The following is a 19,994-nucleotide window of genomic DNA, read 5'->3' as shown; positions in this document are numbered from 1 at the left end:
TGCGTGCAGGTGAGCCTGCTGCATTAGTATGCATTTATCCATAAGCTTCAAGCGTGGTATAAAATAGTATGGACTCCTCGCATGCTATTGTTTACATCCGGTAATTTCGCGCACAACCTTGGAGGGGAAAAATACGATTTCTTTACATGCTATTCATTCAAAGACAAGCTAGTATAACTGAACTACTTCCCTCTCCCTCCCTGTTTTTTCTTAATTAAAACTTCTTTTCCCTTACCTTTTTATCTAGTTGTTGTAGAGTTGACATTTATATTACTACTATATGTAGTCCATTGTACGGCTTATATTATATATTAATATATATTATATATTTAAGATTTGGTTCTATGTTGACAACTTAACGCTAAAACTAACGCTAGTCATCACGAGTGTGGTGCACCTAAAAATGTCACCACATTATTTTGGTTGTTTTATAATTTTGAAATATTTTTATGAATAATTTATTCTATTTTTTTTCTTCCAAAAATGAACAAATTCTATTTTGTTTGCATTTCGGCATGTTAATCTGCCTGCATTTTTGGCGCTTTCCTGAGTTTGAGATGGGAGCAGTTGAGGCGAAACGGAACATTTGTTTGGGGGGCGTTGGTTTTGGGGCGGACTTCCGGTTTGCCTCGCGCAATCTGAATGCTTACGGCAGCACTTCGGTCGTCATTGCTGATTCCTATTTTATTATCCTTCAGGTCAGTACACGGTAAAAACACACCAAAACTACTCTGTAAGATGTTTACCTTTTATTTGACCAGTATTTAGCTCTGTGTTACGGTTTCTGTGCACCTTTTTGCCAATAGTTGGCAGTTTTATCAGACGAGGGTAAATTTGGCATAATGCCAACCCGCGCTGGGAAAGTCTCGCGAGGGAAGGCCGTGATATCTTACTGACTCTGGGTTTTAGGAGTTTTATTTTGAATAATATTCAGTGCTTGTTGACCCATAAAGTAACTCAAATCATGAGAGTAAAGTGAGTCCAGTTCCAAAGTTAAAGGTATAAAATCTATTCTTTGTTCATGAAGTGTGGGAATTGAGGTTAAAGTTGAAACTATTTTTGAATGGTATTCGGTTAAAATCGGTGAACGTTTTGGTGCTTATGCTAATTAATATACAGTTAAGTGCAGTTGATTTATCCCTTTTGATACACTACACCTTGGTTGTCTTCAGCTAAGTGAAGGATGGAAATGTGAATGTGTGAAGTTAATACTTGTGAGAAAAGTGAACCATGTTTATAAGTCAATGGCAATGTAAAACATTAGTATTGTACACTGTGAAAGGTTTGTTTGTTAATAAATAAATGAGACTCAATCTGGATGCTAGGCAGCACTTTGGTCATCATTGCTGATTCCTATTTTATTATCCTTCAGATTGGGCTCATCACTGTTACAGCAGTCCTGACACTGATAAAACCCCTAAAACAATGTGATGCCTAAAACAAAGTTTGAGTCAAATTTACTGCTTCCCAGAATCATCTTGGGATCATTTATTAGCAAAGATCGACTGATATGAGTTATTAGAAGACTGTCCATGTTTAATTACACAGAAATTATGGTCAGTGTGGCAGAAAATGCAACCTTAGGCTTGATTTGGACACATAAATCAGGCTCTTTCCATTTAACTTGGTGCCACGTTTCCCCTCCCCTGTCGTTCACAGCATGCTGGTTGGCAGGATCGACGCAGGCGTCCGTCCAGAAACTAAAAAGTAGATCGCTCCAAACGAGACCCTCCCCACAAGCTGCAAACCACGGCCAAAAGGTTTCTGCCTGCCTGGTCCAAAACAAAGACAAAAACAAAGCAGTAAGTTCCAAAAGTGGCTCAGAGTCGGCGCTTAGGTAGTTTCTCTTCCAAATACAAGAAAAACACATCAGGACACATATAAAACATTAAAAACACACAGAAATGCATGCATCGTCCATTTTCTGTAGATTATGTTTCCCCTTTAGTGAGGACGCTGGAGGATTCACAGCTGGACTCGTTTTAGCTTCAACTTAGAGAGACAAAGCAAAGGAAACATGCAATAAAGATTCATTATTTTATCTCAGATGTTTAAATTACAGGAGGCAGCAGGAGTAGAAATCATTTTCACCTGGCTGGAAAATCCATCCATCCATCCATTTTCTTACACCCTTGTCCCTCAGTGGGGTCGGGAGGGTTGCCGGTGCCCATCTCCAGCTAACGTTTCGGGCGAGAGGCGGGGTCACCCTGGACAGTGTCGCTAGTCTGTCGCAGGGCAACACAGAGACACACAGGACAAACAACCATGCACACACACACTCACACCTAGGGGCAATTTGGAGAGGCCAATTAACCTGACAGTCATGTTTTTGGACTGTGGGAGGAAACCGGAGTACCCTTATTAGACAGCTTTACTTTTGGTTATTTAAAAAAAATTTTTTTTTTACCTTTTCCTCATTTTGTTGAGTTACAACCTCAAAATTAATATTTAATCTGGAATTTGTGTGTCTGTAGTTTGTGGAACCACCTTTTGCTTAAAATATTTGCCTATTTTTTCGTTGTGAAATTGCTCAGGTTTGGATGAAGAGTGTCTGAACATCAGTTTAAAGCTTTGAAACACATTCTTAGCTGGATTTATGTCTGGACTTTGACTGGGCCATCCATGTTCCCAAGTAACTGACCAGATTCATTAAGACAAATACCAGTAATGTTTTTACTTTTCTTTAACGTAGAAAAAAACGAATACTTCTGTAGCTGCGTATTCATTACAGAATAGTCGCAAAATTTTGTCAATATTCTGAAAATATCAACCCCCCCCCACAATTTTGTAATTATATTGTTCCCATTAAATAAGACACTCAATTAAAATCAAATTGTTCACGTGATAGGTCATTAAAAAACACGCTGTACCATGAGCCTCCAACTACTTCCTGTCATTTTCTTCTTCATGGTTTCTGCCAGTAGTAACAGCCGGTTGTTGATCATGTGACTCATGATGCGTCATAAAAGTGTTTCCCCTACAGTTTTGTGAAATAAACCAATACTGATTCAGCCAAAAAAATCCATCTCTGTTTTTAAAAATGAAACAAATTTATTTCTAAAGTGTTAAATTGACGCGGTCACTGGAAACACTATTTTGTTTTGTGTTTTCTCTGACTTCTCAAACCCGTAGCTGGTCATTCACACTGAGAATGATTCTGGTTCTAGTTTTCTTCATGTTGAAGAAAAGTTTTCCTTCCCACTGTTGCTACATGCTTACTCAATATAAGGGATTGCTGCAATGAAAATGACTCTGTGCAAGTGACAGACTACTGTTCAAACAAATATATCAATGATGTGAGGTAATCTACTGTGTTTCTCATTCAACTGAACTTGATTGCATTAATAACAAGTATCCAACTATACTTGAAATGTATCTTTATTGAATTGGATTGGATTGACTTGACGCCATATTTGTTGTGAATTGGTATTATATAGGCCTGCCACAATAATTAATAAATCAATTTATCGCATAATAAACTAAAACAAATTATTTCCATTGGCATGATTTGTTGTTTCTCTTTTTCTACCAATGATAAAAAGTTTTCACTTTGGTGCTTTTGTCTCAACAGGCCTTTTCTTTTTAAGGACAATTTTGTTTACAAAGACGTAGTGATTTATTTTATTTGTTGTTTTGTTTGTTTATTTTGAATATTTAAAATGTCCTCCAGTTCCAGTGCTAAATGTTCATTAAAATGTAAAGTTTACTGATATTTTTGGAATATTTTCCTGCAGTATTATTTTGCCATTAAATTACTAAAAAATGGTCTCAAAACAGCAATATTGTTTATCGCAATACTTTCTGGAACAATTTATCATGACAGGCCTGGTGCTACATAAACAAATTGACTTGAACTGAATCATTTTAAATCATTTCACTTCACTTTTGTCTCTTGAAAAATAAACAAATTTCTTCCTCTAATTCAAGTCGTCGATGTCGTCGGGTGTTTGCTTGGTGAAGTCTTCTGGTTTGTGTTTCCAGTCTGAGCTATTGAAATCTAAAAATTCCCTCACTGCTTAGAAAATGTAATCAAGGCTGAGAAGGATGTTAACGAAGGGGCAATCACAGGGTGAGTGCATTTTGTTGTCAGGGCTCTCTCTCTGTGGTATTGACATAACCGAAGTGAACCATCTAACACAACCCTTTTTAATGTATCCTACTATTCTCTACTTGATTATGGGCGACGGTTTGATTAAGAAGACAGTAAAACATATACATAGAAATGGGAGAGAAGGAGTCGCATGAATGATGCATGCGTACAAGTGAAGTAGTGGGTATGGAGTTGTTTATCCCGTCCACGTTTCAGTGTTTCTGTTGGTGCTGTTTGAGAGAATGAAAAACAAGGGAGCAGATTTATTCCAAACGAAGTTTTGAGAGCATTGATTTGTCAAAGCCCACAACATGACAATGCACTCAGGCCTCATTACTTTTTAAAGCGATGAGATCCTGCACTCCGCCAGAGCAGAAGTGCCACACAAGGCTCTGTTGCGGATATTTGTCGGGAGTTTTGTTTCGGAAAGTTTTGCTCGTGAAATCACACAGACGACAGTTTGAAGGACCGTCTACCAATTGTAAAGCGCAACTGATTAACATTGTATTGCCCAAAGGTGCGTGTGTGTGTGTGTGTGTGTGTTGCAGAGTGTTAAAGTGGAAGTAGGGCAGAGCCGAAGAGGCAGAGACTTCCTCTACAGCCTGATACTTTGTTTAGAAACTTTGACGATTGAAAAAAGTTAAACTGCATCGAAAAAACACAATTTTCTCCAAACTATCCAACATAAGGTCAGGGTTTCTTATACTTTCTCTGGTTAACTACTCTTCATACTAAAGTATTTATAAAAAATATAATTTTTATTTTATAAAAATATCTTAATTATGAATATTTAATAATTGTAAGCATTATTAATAAGTACTACTTTGCGTCCAAATTCGGATTTGTAGGCCGATTACGTCATAACGCGTTCGAATTCGAAGACTCCTTCAAAGGCGTCCTCCTTTTCCCCAGATTTGAAGGATGGCTCCGGTGTATCCTTCACTGCCCACCATATCCCATGATTCATTGCGGGTCCAAACCGGGCATTCAGGCAAAGCGGCAACGGCGGTGAAGAGCTGCATATTATTTAGCTATATTTCACTTTACGTGACACAACATGATTTTTACAGTTTTTAGGCAAGAATGAAGTGTGTAAATCTCAAATATCTGCTCGGTTCATCATGACCTATTTGCAATATTGTTCCGATGTTTTCGGACAAGTCTTGCTGTATTATCGGCCAGCTCCCCTCGCCAGCTGTCAGCTGGCCGGGTGCTCCAGGTTCAGCATCAACTTGTGTGTAATTAATCTGTATAATGACTCACTTGGGGAAAAAAAATAGATTTTCAGTAATATTAAAAATTTTAGTTTGAGTTTGTGGGTTTAAATCCCAGCCAGAATTATTTGCTCATGGAGTTTATCTTTAAATTTAACGAATCAGAACAGATTCTGATGTAGGTTTGGGATTAGTATTTTTCTAGAGTATTTCTGTGTGTTGTTTTATCACCAGTGTAAACAATGTTGAATTATTGCATGTTGAGATGCAGAACTTTCATTTATTTTCCGTTACTCTGGATTTTTCTACATTGTCGGACAGTTTTTCCATGTGGACCTCTATTAATATGACAAGCGTGTTTCCTCTCACCGGTCGTGTCAAAAACAAATCAATTTCCCGAGCCGTAAATCGCCATAAATCAAACCGGTAACAGCTGCCTTTCAGCCGGTGTGCAGACGCGTTGGGAGGAGGGGATGTTCGAACTCGCGTGTCTTTCTCTCTCTCTGCTGTGACGGAATCTGACTCTGACATCTGAGATCAGGGCTGCAGCTCGTCCTCCGTAGCATGCTTGTGTTTATGTTTTTCTCCTTTCATCCGCTCCACTCTGGGGATTTCATGATGCACGAGAGCAGCTCAAGAGAGAGAAAGAGAGAGGGAGCTGTATTTGAAGTCTCATCATCCTCCAGCCCTCGCAGGACTCTATTCAGAATTAGATGACATTAAATATTTCACTGTCACTTCCACCACCATTGACGCTGATTTATAGCTCACAGGGCATCATGACACACTGCTTGTTTAATATTCTTCCAGTTAATTTGGTACTCCCTGCTGTATTAAACTGTGTCAGTCATAAACCATGAGCAGGAACGTCCAGGGAGAAACAGCTGGTTAGTTCAGAAAAGGCTGTACTCAAGGTGGCAGGGATCTCAAAACAACCCTCAGGCTAAAAAAATACATTTTTTAAAGGGAAAGTATTGTGTAAAATACATTTTTTAGTTTTACATTGTGTTATGATGTTATTCCCACATTAAAAACATACCTAGAGTGTCTCTTTGATTCTTTTATGGAAGCTTAATCTCCATGGCAACCATTCAGCTGTGCAAAACGCCTGGCTGGACCTAGCCCCGCCTTCAGGTCACAGCTCCTCCTCAGCTGCAGTTTCTGAGCCGCAACTCCTTCAGACTAGCCTGTAGCAATTAGCAAACACCTGGTTGAACTGCACATCTGCTGATCTCATTATACAATCTACTATTCAGAGCAACGCTGGTAAAAATGCCCTGCATTATCAAATTAAAAGATACATACCTTTTTGTTCCAAACACCACAGTGGATCAAGATTTTAAGTTGTAATAAATTTGGCTCTGATTAAATAGAAAAATATGGATCTGCATCAAACACCTGTAATATTTGAATCCTACTTTTTAATCTAATACTTAGTTCTTGGTAAAAAAAAAAAAAGTATTATTGATGCAGATTTGGATAGTAACTGGTTACGTTTACTTGAATTACTTAAAAAAAAGTATTTTTAGGATAATTTTTACCACAGTAATTTGAGTAATTTTATTATAAGTATCTCTACTCTTACTTAATTAAAATTTCTTTTATTTTTTGTTTGTTTTACCCAAATGAAAAACAAACCAAAAATTCACCAGACACAGACACAAAACTTTATCCTTTCAATAGTTTTTATTGAAAAATGAAAACATTTTTCTTTAACTTCACTTTATTTTGTAATTATTTTTATTAAAATGAATAGTTTTTCTTCTTAAAATAGGAAAATGTCCTCTTTTTGGTCCGACTGATGAGGTAAACTTTAAATATCAATATTTTGATCAGTTTCTCGGTACTTGAGTAAACATTTTTATTCTTACTTGAGTAATTTACAGGATGTCTACTTTTTACATGAGTAAAAATAAGTTGAAGTAGAGCTAGTTGAGTGCAAATTTTGGATTTACTGCTTACCTCTGCATCTCTGTGTTACATTTTTGTACTTATATAGGATCTACTGATCTAATCAAGACCCAGTTGAAGTTGGAAGATCAAAACTCCTTAAATAACAGCTTACTTGACTGATTTTGAGCTCTGACAGCAGCATTAGATCCTTCATAGGAGAATCTTTCTGGAAAGCAGCTGCAGTCAATGCTGCTCTGTCTGAAACAGCTTTCTACTGATCCATCATGTCATATTACTCACACTAAGTGAATCTGCTCTCAAACTGACAGTCAGTTGATATTGTTCAGCTGGCGCAGAGGGGAGGTGACTCACTCTGCTTAGCTCTGTCAACAAGCTCCGTTTGTAGGAGACAATCAAAGCATAAAATTACACCATATGGTGAATAATTTCTCTGACGCCGCCGCTGCTGTTGTAAAACGCACCCCTTGTGTTGCAAATAATACCGATAATTCTGGAGGAAAAAGCAGAAATGCATCTGTAAAAATCTGTTATTACTACTGTAAAATGATGATGTACTTTAGTGGGATTTTATACGATAGAACACAAGAAATCAACACAAAATCAACAAATTGAGTTGTTTTTTTGAGATTGTACATTACATTTTATTGAAAAATTTCCAGAAAAATTATAAAAACCATTTGTTTTAAGTGATGCCAACTCCCACCTAGAGGTGGCAGAATATTTCACATCTACACTAATAAAAAAATCACATCATGCGTAAGCACAAATATTGCAACATTTCTTAGAAATATTTTTACAATTTTAAATTGGCAGCAGACATTTTTTTGATTCTCATTGCAAAAAAAGTCTAAAAAATGTCAAATTCTGGATGTGAAAAGATGTTTGACATTTAGTTTTAAGAAGAAGTTCTAAAATGAATAGACGGTTCTAACCGTTTATCGGGTTTATCAACACATTCTGGCACAACCGGCCCTTTAAGAACATTCCACATCTCAATGTGGCGCAATATAAAACCGAGTTGTGATGGAAGAACCGAACCGGACCATAATTATAAAGTGAAATTAGATTTTTCCCTACTAAAAATCTACGCATGCATATTTCAATTCACTTCTGGAGGCTAAACTTTTTGTCAACTCTTTGTTGCTCTCGCTCAAATTGGATGGAAAGTGGATCTTAAAATAAATCCTCACGTATTCCCAACTATATTTAGGTCAGGGCTTTGACTAGGATGTTATGATACATCAACATGGTTAGATTTAATATTATGTCAGGAGTTTTCCACTCTGTTTTGTTAGTGTTCTACACCATATTGCAGCTTTTTTTCTGCATGCAGACTAACAACTTTAATATTCGTCCGTAAAACATGAAATGAGTGGTTGATCTCTGCAGCTCCTCCAGAGTTACCTGGAGCCTCTTGGATACTGTAATAGAAGCTCTTGTTTTACAGTTGCGCCTTAGTTTTTAAGTTTCTGAATGATGGATTGAGTTTTGGTTAATTGGAATCAGCTGAAAACAGATACATGCTGCATTTTTCATGTTCTTAATGTGTATTTTTGCTTCCATTTCACAATTTACTCACCACTTTTTGTAGAACTGCCACATAAACTGAATCCTAACAGACCTAAACTGCTGGCCTGTGGAGAAAGACTCACCTGGTTTCATCCAGGTGTCCCACCCTTCTTCCCCCTGTGAGTTAGTCAGACTGAGCCGCCTGCAGCCAACTAGTTTCACAGACCACACATGTTAACGGTCGCTCTTTCTCTTGGTTACAACCATAGGCGTAAATCCCAGTGGAGGGGGCGGGGGGGGTCACAACCTTTTACATCATTTCAAGATAAATGTCAAAATCACATCTATAACTTCTTTAGCTTCTCTGATTTAGCATAACAGTATGATGATAGTTACTCTTATCATCACAGTTTGTGTTATTACAGGCGTCCTTCTGAAAAGAAACCAAGGATCATCAATTATTCTAATTATTTGATGCCCAAGTTAGTTACTTGTTTTACTTGTAAGCATTCCCACAAGTGTAAGTATTCTAATAAGTAAAACAATATTAATATAAGTACTTTACTTTATTAGGAAACGTTCAACATTTCTCTGAAATCAAGTTTCTTTACTGAAGACGTCCAAAGAGACGAACAACAGACATTTATTCTGATCTAAATCTAAAAATATGAGAAGAAAACAGCATCATTTCTAATTTGATGTTTCAGGTTTTTTTGGATCACAATATAGAAAACAGAACAAGTTCAGATCACTTTGATCTTCACTGTTTTAACAACAAATAAAACATTGAAATACATGGATAAAAAAGTTAAAGGAAAACCATTAGAGTCCAGAGAAGTTTTGATTTTTCTGAAATATTTCTGTCATCAGAATGAAATAAATGATCAGCAGTGATTTTCTTTATGGCTCCTGTAACACAAAGAACTAAACCAGAAAAAATAAAGAAGCTCAGAACAGCAGAGACACCAGAACCATGAACCGTGATCAACAACCTGAGAGACAAGACGAAATCTATCTGGGTTTACAGAACTCTGCAGAGGATCCAGAATTAATCCCAACTCCAGCCAGTATCGGTTCAGTGAATCTGGTCTGGACTCTGTGGAGGAGAGTCATGGTTTCAGAGACGCTGTAGAAGGACAGAATACCTGCTCTGTGATCCAGGTACACTCCGACTCTGGAGGAAACTGGACCTGAGATGGAGGTTGAAATGGTGTGCCAAAATGTACTATTGCTTTGAGAACAATCTAATGCCCAAGATTTGTCATTAAATCCAAAAGCACATTCATCGCCACCTCCTGCTCTGCTGATACTCTTGTATGTGACTGATACATTAACTTCCCCTCTCCTCTCCACCTCCCAGTAACAACGTCCAGTCAGACTCTCTCTACTCAGAACCTGAGACCATCTTGTAAATCTGTCTGGATGACTAGAATAAAACTGATCCTGATTCATTACTGTCACCTTCCTGTTCCCCTCTGTTAGTCTCAGTCTTTGGTGAGCTGTGTTTGGATCCAGAGTGATTTCACATGAATATCTTAAGAATCCAGCTCTGCTCTTTGGTTCTGGTTCTGACAGTAGAACATCCACCTCAGTGACCATCAGTGAGATGTTTGTCCATGAGTCTCTCAGAACGTCCTGTAGTTTGTCTCTGAGCTCTGACACAGCTGCTGTCACGTCCTCAAAGTGTTTCAGAGGACGGATGTTGATGCTGGATGAGTGTGTCGACTCACTGAGTGCTGGCAGTGAGGGGTAGTTGAGGAGAAACTGGCTGTGATCCTCTGTGTGTGAGAGCTGCTCCAGCTCAGCGTCTTTCCTCTTCAGCTCAGTGATCTCCTGCTCCAGCTTCTCCTGAACATCTTTGACTCGACTCACTTCAGTTTCCTGCTGGGATCTGATCTGCTGCTTCACCTCAGAGCTTCTTTTCTGGAGGAGACGGATCAGCTGGGTGAAGATCTTCTCACTGTCCTCCACTGTTTTATCAGCAGAGCGATTGATGGCCTCCACCTCCTGCTGAAGCAGCTTCACATCTTTCTCCTGGTCCTGGATTCTCTGCTGGATGTTTCCTCGTCTCTCCTCCAGCTCTCTCTGCCTCTCAGTCCTTTCTGCAGCAGCTGACACTGTTTCATGGCCTTTATGTTCATCCATTAAGCAGATGAGACAGATACACTTCTGATCAGTGCGGCAGAACATCTTCCTCACCTCATCATGTTTAGAGCAGATGTTCTCCTGGAGGTTCTTGGACGGCTCCACCAGCTTGTGTTTCTTAAATGCAGCTGAATCATAATGAGGCTGAAGGTGTTTCCCACAGAAAGAGGCCAGACAGAATAAACAGGACTTGATGGCTTTCAGTTTTCTTTCAGTGCAGGAATCACAGGCCACATCTTCAGGTCCAGCATAGCAGTGGTCAGCAGGAGCAGCTTGGAGTCCAGTCTTCTTCAGCTGCTCCACTAAAGCTGCTAGCATGGTGTTTTTCTTCAAAACAGGCCTTGGTATGAATGTCTCCCTGCACTGAGGGCAGCTGTGGATTCGTTTCTGATCCTCTTCATCCCAGTGACCTTTAATGCAGTTTCTACAGTAACTGTGTCCACAGGGAATCGTCACCGGATCCGTCAGTAGATCCAGACAGATGGAACAGGAGAAAGTCTCTTGGTCGAACTGACTCTGCTCCATTTCTGCTCTCAGTCACAGTGACTGTCTGAGTTTCACTTCCTGGAAACAGAAACTGGTTTGTCCTGATTAATGACTCATGTTTCAGTGCTGAGAGTCTGCAGCCAATCAGGTTCACCCAAAGCAGATCTTGGTTACGACAAGCCTCAATATTAAGATCATAAAAAATATCCTGCCAAGGTTACACCCAAAGTTTGATCAGACCATGAGGTTTATCTGAGGTAAATAAAAGACAATAATTGATACTAATGGACCCAACTGTTCATGAGAAATATACTAAATAAAGAAAACATGATTGTAAAGTAATATCAGTAAAGAACATGATTAAATATTACCATTTATAATAGCACATGCACTCCTGGATTTCTAGATTTTTTAGATTGTTTATCACTGTGGACATGAACCTGAGGTGAAAATTACAAACCCCTCCATGATTTCTAAGTGGGAGAACTTGCAAAATCGCAGGGTGTTTAAATACTTATTTTCCTCTCTGTGCTCTGGAAAATTATAGTTTCTTGTTTATTTGTTTCTCCAGATGTCTCCTGTATAACAGCACCTGAAAACTTTGAGGCAGTTTGCCTAAATCGAGGTGTTTTGTTGGCTGCCCTCATAAGTCTCCACCACAGAGATAGTGCTGGTCTTCCAAGTCGGAGTCTCGTCACCAACAGGTAAGTAAAAACACCATCATGTGCACAGCTGTCAAATTTGACGTCACATTTTTTATATATTTTTTTTATGCGTAGACGTTCTCTTTACGTAAGAGAAAGTTATAATTCCTCTTTTTTCTTGCACTTTTCTATTAAGACTAATTCTTATAATGGACAAAAACATAATCTATTATTGTTGTAGTCTTGCATTATTTCAGACTCATTAACATAATAAACTAAGCCTCATGGACTTTTAGTTATTCACATTCCAGATTATGTTTGAATTGAGAAAGCCTTCTGGATGTTATGTTTTCACTACCAAGTTCTTGTTTTATTGACAATTGCCTGGATGACTGAGAGACACCAGCATATTTTCACAGAATAATGTTTCAAAGATTTTTTTTCCTCTCCTCGGGCTGGCACCTTATCATGGTGGAGGGGTTTGAGTGTCCCAATGATCCTAGGAGCTATGCTGTCTGGGGCTTTGTGCCCCTGGTAGGGACACCCAAGGCAGACAGGTCCTAGGTGAGGAACCAGACAAAGCGCAGCCCGAAGACCCCTTATGATGCACAACAACCTTGGATCTAGCGTTCCCTTGCCCGGACGCAGGTCACCGGGGCCCCACTCTGGAGCCAGGCCTGGAGGTGGGGCACGATGGCGAGCGCCTGGTGGCCGGGCTTTTACCCACGGAGCCCGGCCGGGCTCAGCTCGAAGAGGAGACTTGGGTCCCCCTTCCAATGGGCTCACCACCTATCGGAGGGGCCAAAGGGGTCGGGTGCAGTGTGTAACGGGTGGCAGCCGAGGGAGGGGACCCTGGCGGTCTGATCCCCGGCTGCAGAAGCTGGCTCTTGGGACGTGGAACGTCACCTCTCTGGTGGGGAAGGAACCGGAGCTAGTGTGCGAGGCTGAGAGGTTCCGGCTAGAAATAGTTGGCCTTACCTTGACGCATGGCTCTGGTTTTGGAACCAGTCTCCTTGAGAGGGGCTGGACGTACTTCCACTCTGGAGTTGCCCACGGTGAGAGGCGCCGGGCAGGAGTGGGCATACTTGTTGCCCCCCATCTCGGCGCCTGTATGTTGGGGTTTAATCCGGTGAACGAGAGGGTAGCCTCCCTCCGCCTATGGGGGAGGGAGGCTATGGACGGGTTCTGACCCCCCCACACTAGCACACTAGCTCCCCACGTGACTCTGCACGGGTTCTGACAACAGTCAGAACCCGTGGGGGGACGGGTTCTGACTGTTGTCTGTGCTTACGGGCCGAACAAAAGTTCAGATTACCCACCCTGTTTGGAGTCTTTAGAGGGGGTACTGGAGAGTGCCCCTCCTGGGGACTCCCTTGTTCTACTGGGGGACTTCAACGCTCACGTGGGCACTGACGGTGAGACCTGGAGGGGCGTGGTTGGGAGGAACGGCCCCCCCCTATCTGAACTCAAGTGGTGTTCTGTTGTTGGATTTCTGTGCTCATCACGGATTGTCCATCACGAACACCATGTTCAAGCATAAGGGTTTCCATATGTGCACTTGGCACCAGGATACCCTAGGCCGCAGTTCGATGATCGATTTTTGTCATCGTTTCATCGGATCTGCGGCCGTATGTCTTGGACACTCTGGTAAAGAGAGGTGCGGAGCTGTCCACTGACCACAACCTGGTGGTGAGTTGGCTCCGGTGGTGGGGGAGGAAGCCAGTCAGACCTGGCAGGCCCAAACGTGTAGTGAGGGTCTGCTGGGAACGTCTGGCGGAGTCCCCTGTGAGACGGAGCTTTAACTCCCATCTCCGGCAGAACTTCGAACACGTTCCGGGGGAGGTTGGGGACATTGAGTCTGAGTGGACCATGTTCCGTGCCTCCATTGCCGAGGCGGCTTATCGAAGCTGCGGCCGCAAAGTTGTTGGTGCCTGTCGCGGCGGCAACCCTCGAACCCGTTGGTTGGACACCTTCGCTGAGAGAATGCTGTCAAGCTGAAGAAGGAGTCCTATCGGGCCTTTTTGACCTGTGGGACTCCAGAAGCAGCTGATGGGTACCGGCGGGCGAAGCGGCATGCGGCTCGGGTGGTCGCTGAGGCAAAAACTGGGGCGTGGGAGGAGTTTGGATAGGCCATGGAGAAAGACTTCCGTACTGCTTCGAGGCGATTCAGGTCCACCATCCGCCGTCTCAGGAGGGGGAAGCAGTTCAGCACCAACACTGTTTATAGTGGGGATGGTGTGCTGCTGACCTCAACTCAGAACGTTGTGGGCCGGTGGGCGGAATACTTCGAAGACCTCCTCAATCCCACCAACATGCCTTCTGTTGAGGAAGCTCAGCCTGTGGACTCTGGTTTGGGCTCTCCAGTCTTTGGGGACGAGGTCGCTGAGTTGGTCAAAAAGCTCCTCGGTGGCAGGGCCCCGGGGGCTGATGAGAACTGCCCTGAGTTCCTTAAGGCTCTGGATGTTGTAGGGTTGTGTTGGCTCACGCGACTCTGCAATATCGCATGGACATCGGGGGCAGTTCCCCTGGATTGGCAGACTGGGGTGGTGGTCCCCCTGTTTAAAAAGGGGGACCGGAGGGTGTGCTCCAATTACAGGGGGGTCACACTCTTATGCCTCCCTGGTAAGGTCTATTCAGGGGTCCTGGAGAGGAAGGTCCCTCGGGTAGTCAAACCTCTGATTCAGGAAGAGCAGTGTGGTTTTCGTCCTGGTCGTGGAACACTGGACCAGCTCTACACCCTCAGCAGGGTCCTGGAGGGTGCATGGGAGTTCACCCAACCAGTCTACATGTGTTTTGTGGACTTGGAGAAGGCGTTCGACCGTGTCCCTCGTGGGGGGTTCTCCGGGAGTATGGGATACCGGGCCCTTTGATACGGGCTGTCAGGTCCCTGTATGACCGGTGTCACCGTCTGGTCCACATTGCAGGCAGTAAGTCGGGCTAATTTCCGGTGAGAGTCGGACTCTGCCAAGGCTGCCCTTTGTCACCGATTCTGTTCATTACCTTCATGGAGAGAATTTCTAGGCGCAGCCGAGGTGTTGAGGGGATCCGTTTTGGTGGCCTTAGGATCGCATCTCTGCTTTTTGCGGATGATGTGGTCCTGTTGGCTTCATCAGATCGTGATCTGCAGCTCTCACTGGAGCGGTTTACGCCTGAGTGTGAAGCGGCCGGGATGAGGCTCAGTGCCTCCAAATCCGAGGCCATGGTCTTGAGCCGGAAAAGGGTAGAGTGCCTTCTCCGGGTCAGGGGGGTCGTCCTGCCTCAAGTGGAGGAGTTTAAGTTTCTGGGGATCTTGTTCACGAATGGGGGAAGAAGGGAGCGGGAGATCGACAGGCGGATTGGGGCAGCGTCTGCCGTGAAGCGGGCGCTGTACCGGTCCGTCATGGTGAAGAGAGAGCTGAGTCAAAAAGCGAAGCTCTCGATTTACCGGTCGATCTACGTTCCCACCCTCATCTATGGTCATGAGCTTTGGGTCATGACTGAAAGAACGAGATCACGGATACAAGCAGCCGAAATGGGTTTCCTCCGCAGAGTGGCTGGGCTCTCCCTTAGAGATAGGGTGAGAAGCTCGGTCATCCGGGAAGGACTCAGAGTAGAGCCGCTGCTCCTCCACGTCGAGAGGAGCCAGTTGAGGTGGCTTGGGCATCTGGTAAGGATGCCTCCTGCACGCCTCCCTGGTGAGGTGTTCCGGGCACGTCCCACCGGGAGGAGGCCTCGGGGAAGACCCAGGACACACTGGAGGGACTGGAGGGAAGAAGTGGCTGGGGAGAGGGAAGTCTGGGTCTCCCTTCTGAAGCTGCTGCCCCCGCGACCCGACCCCGGATAAGCGGAAGAAAATGGATGGATGGATGGGTGAATGGAGATTTTTTTTTCCTAACCTCAACTTCACCTCAAGATAATTGCAATGAAATAATTGAAGTTATTGGTTTTAACATTTTCTGACTTCACGTGAAATGGACTAGAGAGAACATATATTGATGATACAAAGAGATTTGAGGCTACTTTTTGTACAAGTTTATTTAGAAATGCAAACAATTTCTCATGCATTCACAACTGAAGTTGGAATGAGCATTCAAAGTTTTGGAGAAGTTCCATTTAAAGTTGACTGAAAAGTTATGCTTTTTAAATAATGCTTAATATTAAGAATTTGATGGGCCTAAATAGAAAATGATGACAATTAAAATGTATTAGTAGAGAACAATTTTTGTCACAATGTTTTCCGACTTTTTGTGTTTTTACCAATTAAATTTCCAGGTTACTCATACATTTATAAAATGTGTCCATGCCCGATCCACTTCTGTCTCATCACATCCATCTGCAAACCCCATATATATTCCACTTGGTTCAGGGTATACACATCTTATTTTATCTACTGCACACGATGGAACGATTCTCTGGATTCTTCTTCCCAACCTGCCATGCATCCACCATGTAAACTGAAGATCTGCTCAATATTAAAATAACTTTGCTCTTAGAAGGATCTCAACACAAAATTCACTGCAGGTTAAATTATTTTTTTAAACAGTCCTCATCATGCTGTTACATTTTCACATCATAACTTGATAAATACCAATAACTGATCAACGTAATCTTTCAAAAAACAAGAACTGAAAAATGTAAACCTCAAACAATTTTGACACTTATTGTAGTAATAAATGTATTGGTGTTATCTCATTATGTAAAAATGTGAAATCTTTGAATTTTGGCATTAAGCTCCATGTTAATGAATATATAGTTTAAAAAATACATTAACATAGTAAATAAGGTAACAAGAATTCAAAGATTTAAAGGTCTTCTGTATAAGGTTATGGTTTTTAAGTATTTACTATGGTACAAGTTATATATAACTTATATAAGATCAGAACAGCAGAGACATCAGAACCATGAACCCTGATCAACAACCTGAGAGACAAGAGCAAATCTATCTGGGTTTACAGAACTCTGCTGAGGATCCAGTCTCATAAATCCCAACTCCAGCCAGTATTGGTTCAGTGAATCTGGTCTGGATTCTGTGGAGGAGAGTCATGGTTTCAGAGACGCTGTAGAAGGACAGAATACCTGCTCAGTGATCCAGGTACACTCCTACTCTGGAGGAAACTGGACCTGGGATGGAGGTCCTGATGCTGTTGTGTCTAAACCCTGAACTGATTTGAGAACAAATTAATGCCCAAGATTTATCATTATATCCAAAACCACATTCATCCCCACTTCCTGCTCTGCTGATACTCTTGTATGCGACTGATACATAAACTTCCCCTCTCCACCTCCCAGTAACAACGTCCAGTCAGACTCTCTCTACTCAGAATCTGATAACATCCACTAAATCGGTCTGGATGACTAGAATAAGGCTGACTTTTTTTCATTAGTCTCGCCTTCGTGCTTAGAGCAGAACGTCTGCTCTAAGCATGACGAGGTGATGAAGATGTTCTGCCACACTGATCTCAGCTCTGTGTTTGCTGTGTTTGGATCCAGAGTGATTTCACATGAATATCTTAAGAATCCTGCTCTGCTCTCTGGTTCTGGCTCTGACAGTAGAACATCCACATCAGTGACCATCAATGAGATGTTTGTCCATGAGTTTCTCAGAACGTCCTGTAGTTTGTCTCTGAGCTCTGACACAGCTGCTGTCACGTCCTCAAAGTGTCCCAGAGGACAGATGTTGATGCTGGATGAGTGTGTCGACTCACTGAGTGCTGGCAGTTAGGGGTAGTTGAGGAGAAAGTGGTTGTGATCCTCTGTGTGTGAGAGCTGCTCCAGCTCAGCGTCTTTCCTCTTCAGCTCAGTGATCTCCTGCTCCAGCTTCTCCTGAACATCTTTGACTCGACTCACTTCAGTTTCCTGCTGGGATCTGATCTGCTACTTCATCTCAGAGCTTCTTTTCTGGAGGAGACGGATCAGCTGGGTGAAGATCTTCTCACTGTCCTCCACTGTTTTATCAGCAGAGCGATTGATGGCCTCCACCTCCTGCTGAAGCAGCTTCACATCTTTCTCCTGGTCCTGGATTCTCTGCTGGATGTTTCCTCGTCTCTCCTCCAGCTCTCTCTGCCTCTCAGTCCTTTCTGCAGCAGCTGACACTGTTTCATGGCCTTTATGTTCATCCATAGTGCAGAGATAACAGATACACTTCTGATCAGTGTGGCAGAACATCTTCATCAACTTGTCATGCTTGGAGCAGATGTTCTCCTGGAGGTTCTTGTACGGCTCCACCAGCTTGTGTTTCTTAAATGCAGCTGAATCATAATGAGGCTGAAGGTGTTTCTCACAGAAAGAGGCCAGACAGACTAAACAGGACTTGATGGCTTTCAGTTTTCTTCCAGTGCAGGAATCGCAGGCCACATCTTCAGGTCCAGCATAACAGTGGTCAGCAGGAGGAGCTTGGAGTCCAGTCTTTTTCAGCTGCTCCACTAAAGCTGCTAGGATGGTGTTTTTCTTCAAAACAGGCCTTGGTATGAATGTCTCTCTGCACTGAGGGCAGCTGTGGATTCGTTTCTGATCCTCTTCATCCCAGTGATCTTCAATGCAGTTCATACAGTAACTGTGTCCACAGGGAGTAGCCACCGGATCCTTCAGTAGATCCAGACAGATTGAACAGGAGAAAGTCTTTTGGTCGAACTGATTCTGCTCCATTTCTGCTTTCAGTCACAGTGACTGTCTGAGTTTCACTTCCTCGAGCAAACTAAGTCTCGTGTTTCAATGTAGAGAGGCTGCAGCCAATCAGGTTCACCCAAAGCAGATCTTGGTTACGCCTAGCCTCAAAGTTCAGATCATAAAAATAATCCTGCCAAGGTTAGTTGGCCATTCTAAGGTAAAAACCCAGCGCATACTGCATTCATGTTTTTTTGTTTTTTTTTCATCCAGACGGCTTCCCGCGCCCCCCCTGCAATGGTACGGCGCCCCCCCTAGGGGCACGCCCCACAGTTTGTGAACCTCTGATCTTAGGTTAAAATAAAGAAAGACAAAAGTGGACAAAGGGGTAGGGGTGCAATATTGGGGCGAAAAGTGATGACAATTTTAGGGGCCCTGATCAACAGGGTGCCTCCACAATTTATTTATTTAGTGATTTTTGTTAATAGAAAATAAAAAAATCATTGGGGCCCTCTCATTCACAAAATTGATCATGTTGCCTTAAAAGGCGGATCGGAAAACCAGGTTACGACGTGTTAACAGCGGATTAAACAGTTTTAACTGCTGAAAACAGAGACAGAGGACACAGATATGGGAAGTGCGGAAGCCCCTATTTAAACTGTTATTGAAATAACATATTTTTTGTCATTCTAAGGTAAAAACAACAAACAGCTTCCAGTCCACCAGGGGAACTGCTGACTCACCACTTTTTGTTGATCGGTCACATTATCTGAATCCAGACTAAATTTTGGTTACACTTTATCATCCTGAGTGTTTTTAAGTATATTTGCATCCTTATTCAGTTTATAAAGCACAATTTTCTGTTTATTTTTTGTAATTTTTGTCTTCTAAATTGCTGAATATATGTTTATTCTGATCTGTAAAGTGATTTATTCTTCTGATTACGTTGAAGCAGCAGCGGCAGCCTCTTGGGTTCAGTGCAGCCTTGTTGGGAATTATCCCCTCAGGGGTTTATAAGGTTCCTGATTAAATGGTTTAGTCATTGTAATCATCAGCTTGTTACTTAGATATATTAGGTCCTTTCCTTGATGCTTTTATTCCTCATGTCTTCTCTCAACAAGAAAAAAAACCCATATCTTTTTTTTTTTCACCTTTATCAACATATGCTTCCTGCTCAGTCTACCAAAATCATTCAGCATCACTGCAGAGCCTTTGAACACCAATCGTTTGAAATCGCTATCTTCTAAAGGGATTACAATCATATTCCTTAAATCCCTGACCATGTACCTCCGCTGCACGCCTCTGTGCCGATTCAACAGAGGTGTGAGAGCAAGTCAGGCTGAAAATCTGCGAGCTACAGCACAAAATTACAGCAAAATGTTGTGGGAACATTGTGGAAGAATTCCCACA

The 19,994-nt window shown here is 42.3% G+C and overlaps 2 protein-coding genes and 1 long non-coding RNA gene across 3 annotated transcripts; 1 reads left to right on the top strand and 2 right to left on the bottom strand.

Moving 5' to 3' along the window:
• The first annotated feature begins 379 nt into the window (after positions 1 to 379).
• On the top strand, positions 380 to 12,056 carry LOC103473978 (uncharacterized). The gene is made up of 3 exons (XR_014090101.1): positions 380 to 698; positions 1,660 to 1,802; positions 11,930 to 12,056. It is a non-coding gene; the product is annotated as an uncharacterized LOC103473978 (long non-coding RNA).
• Positions 9,275 to 11,518, bottom strand: LOC145554066 (tripartite motif-containing protein 16-like). Its single transcript, XM_081613338.1, has one exon. It carries the CDS (start codon positions 11,395 to 11,397, stop codon positions 9,739 to 9,741), a length of 1,659 nt encoding a protein of 552 aa, XP_081469464.1. The 5' UTR covers positions 11,398 to 11,518; the 3' UTR covers positions 9,275 to 9,738.
• A 5,549-nt stretch (positions 12,057 to 17,605) lies between the features above and the next one.
• LOC103461121 (E3 ubiquitin/ISG15 ligase TRIM25-like) lies at positions 17,606 to 18,648 on the bottom strand. Its single transcript, XM_008403452.3, has one exon. It carries the CDS (start codon positions 18,624 to 18,626, stop codon positions 17,856 to 17,858), a length of 771 nt encoding a protein of 256 aa, XP_008401674.2. The 5' UTR covers positions 18,627 to 18,648; the 3' UTR covers positions 17,606 to 17,855.
• Positions 18,649 to 19,994: the final 1,346 nt, after the last annotated feature.

Source organism: Poecilia reticulata, chromosome 12, assembly GCF_904066995.2.
Source record: "Poecilia reticulata chromosome 12, P_reticulata-male-v2, whole genome shotgun sequence".
NCBI lineage: Eukaryota > Metazoa > Chordata > Actinopteri > Cyprinodontiformes > Poeciliidae > Poecilia > Poecilia reticulata.
This window is presented reverse-complemented; position numbering and strand designations above follow the sequence as displayed.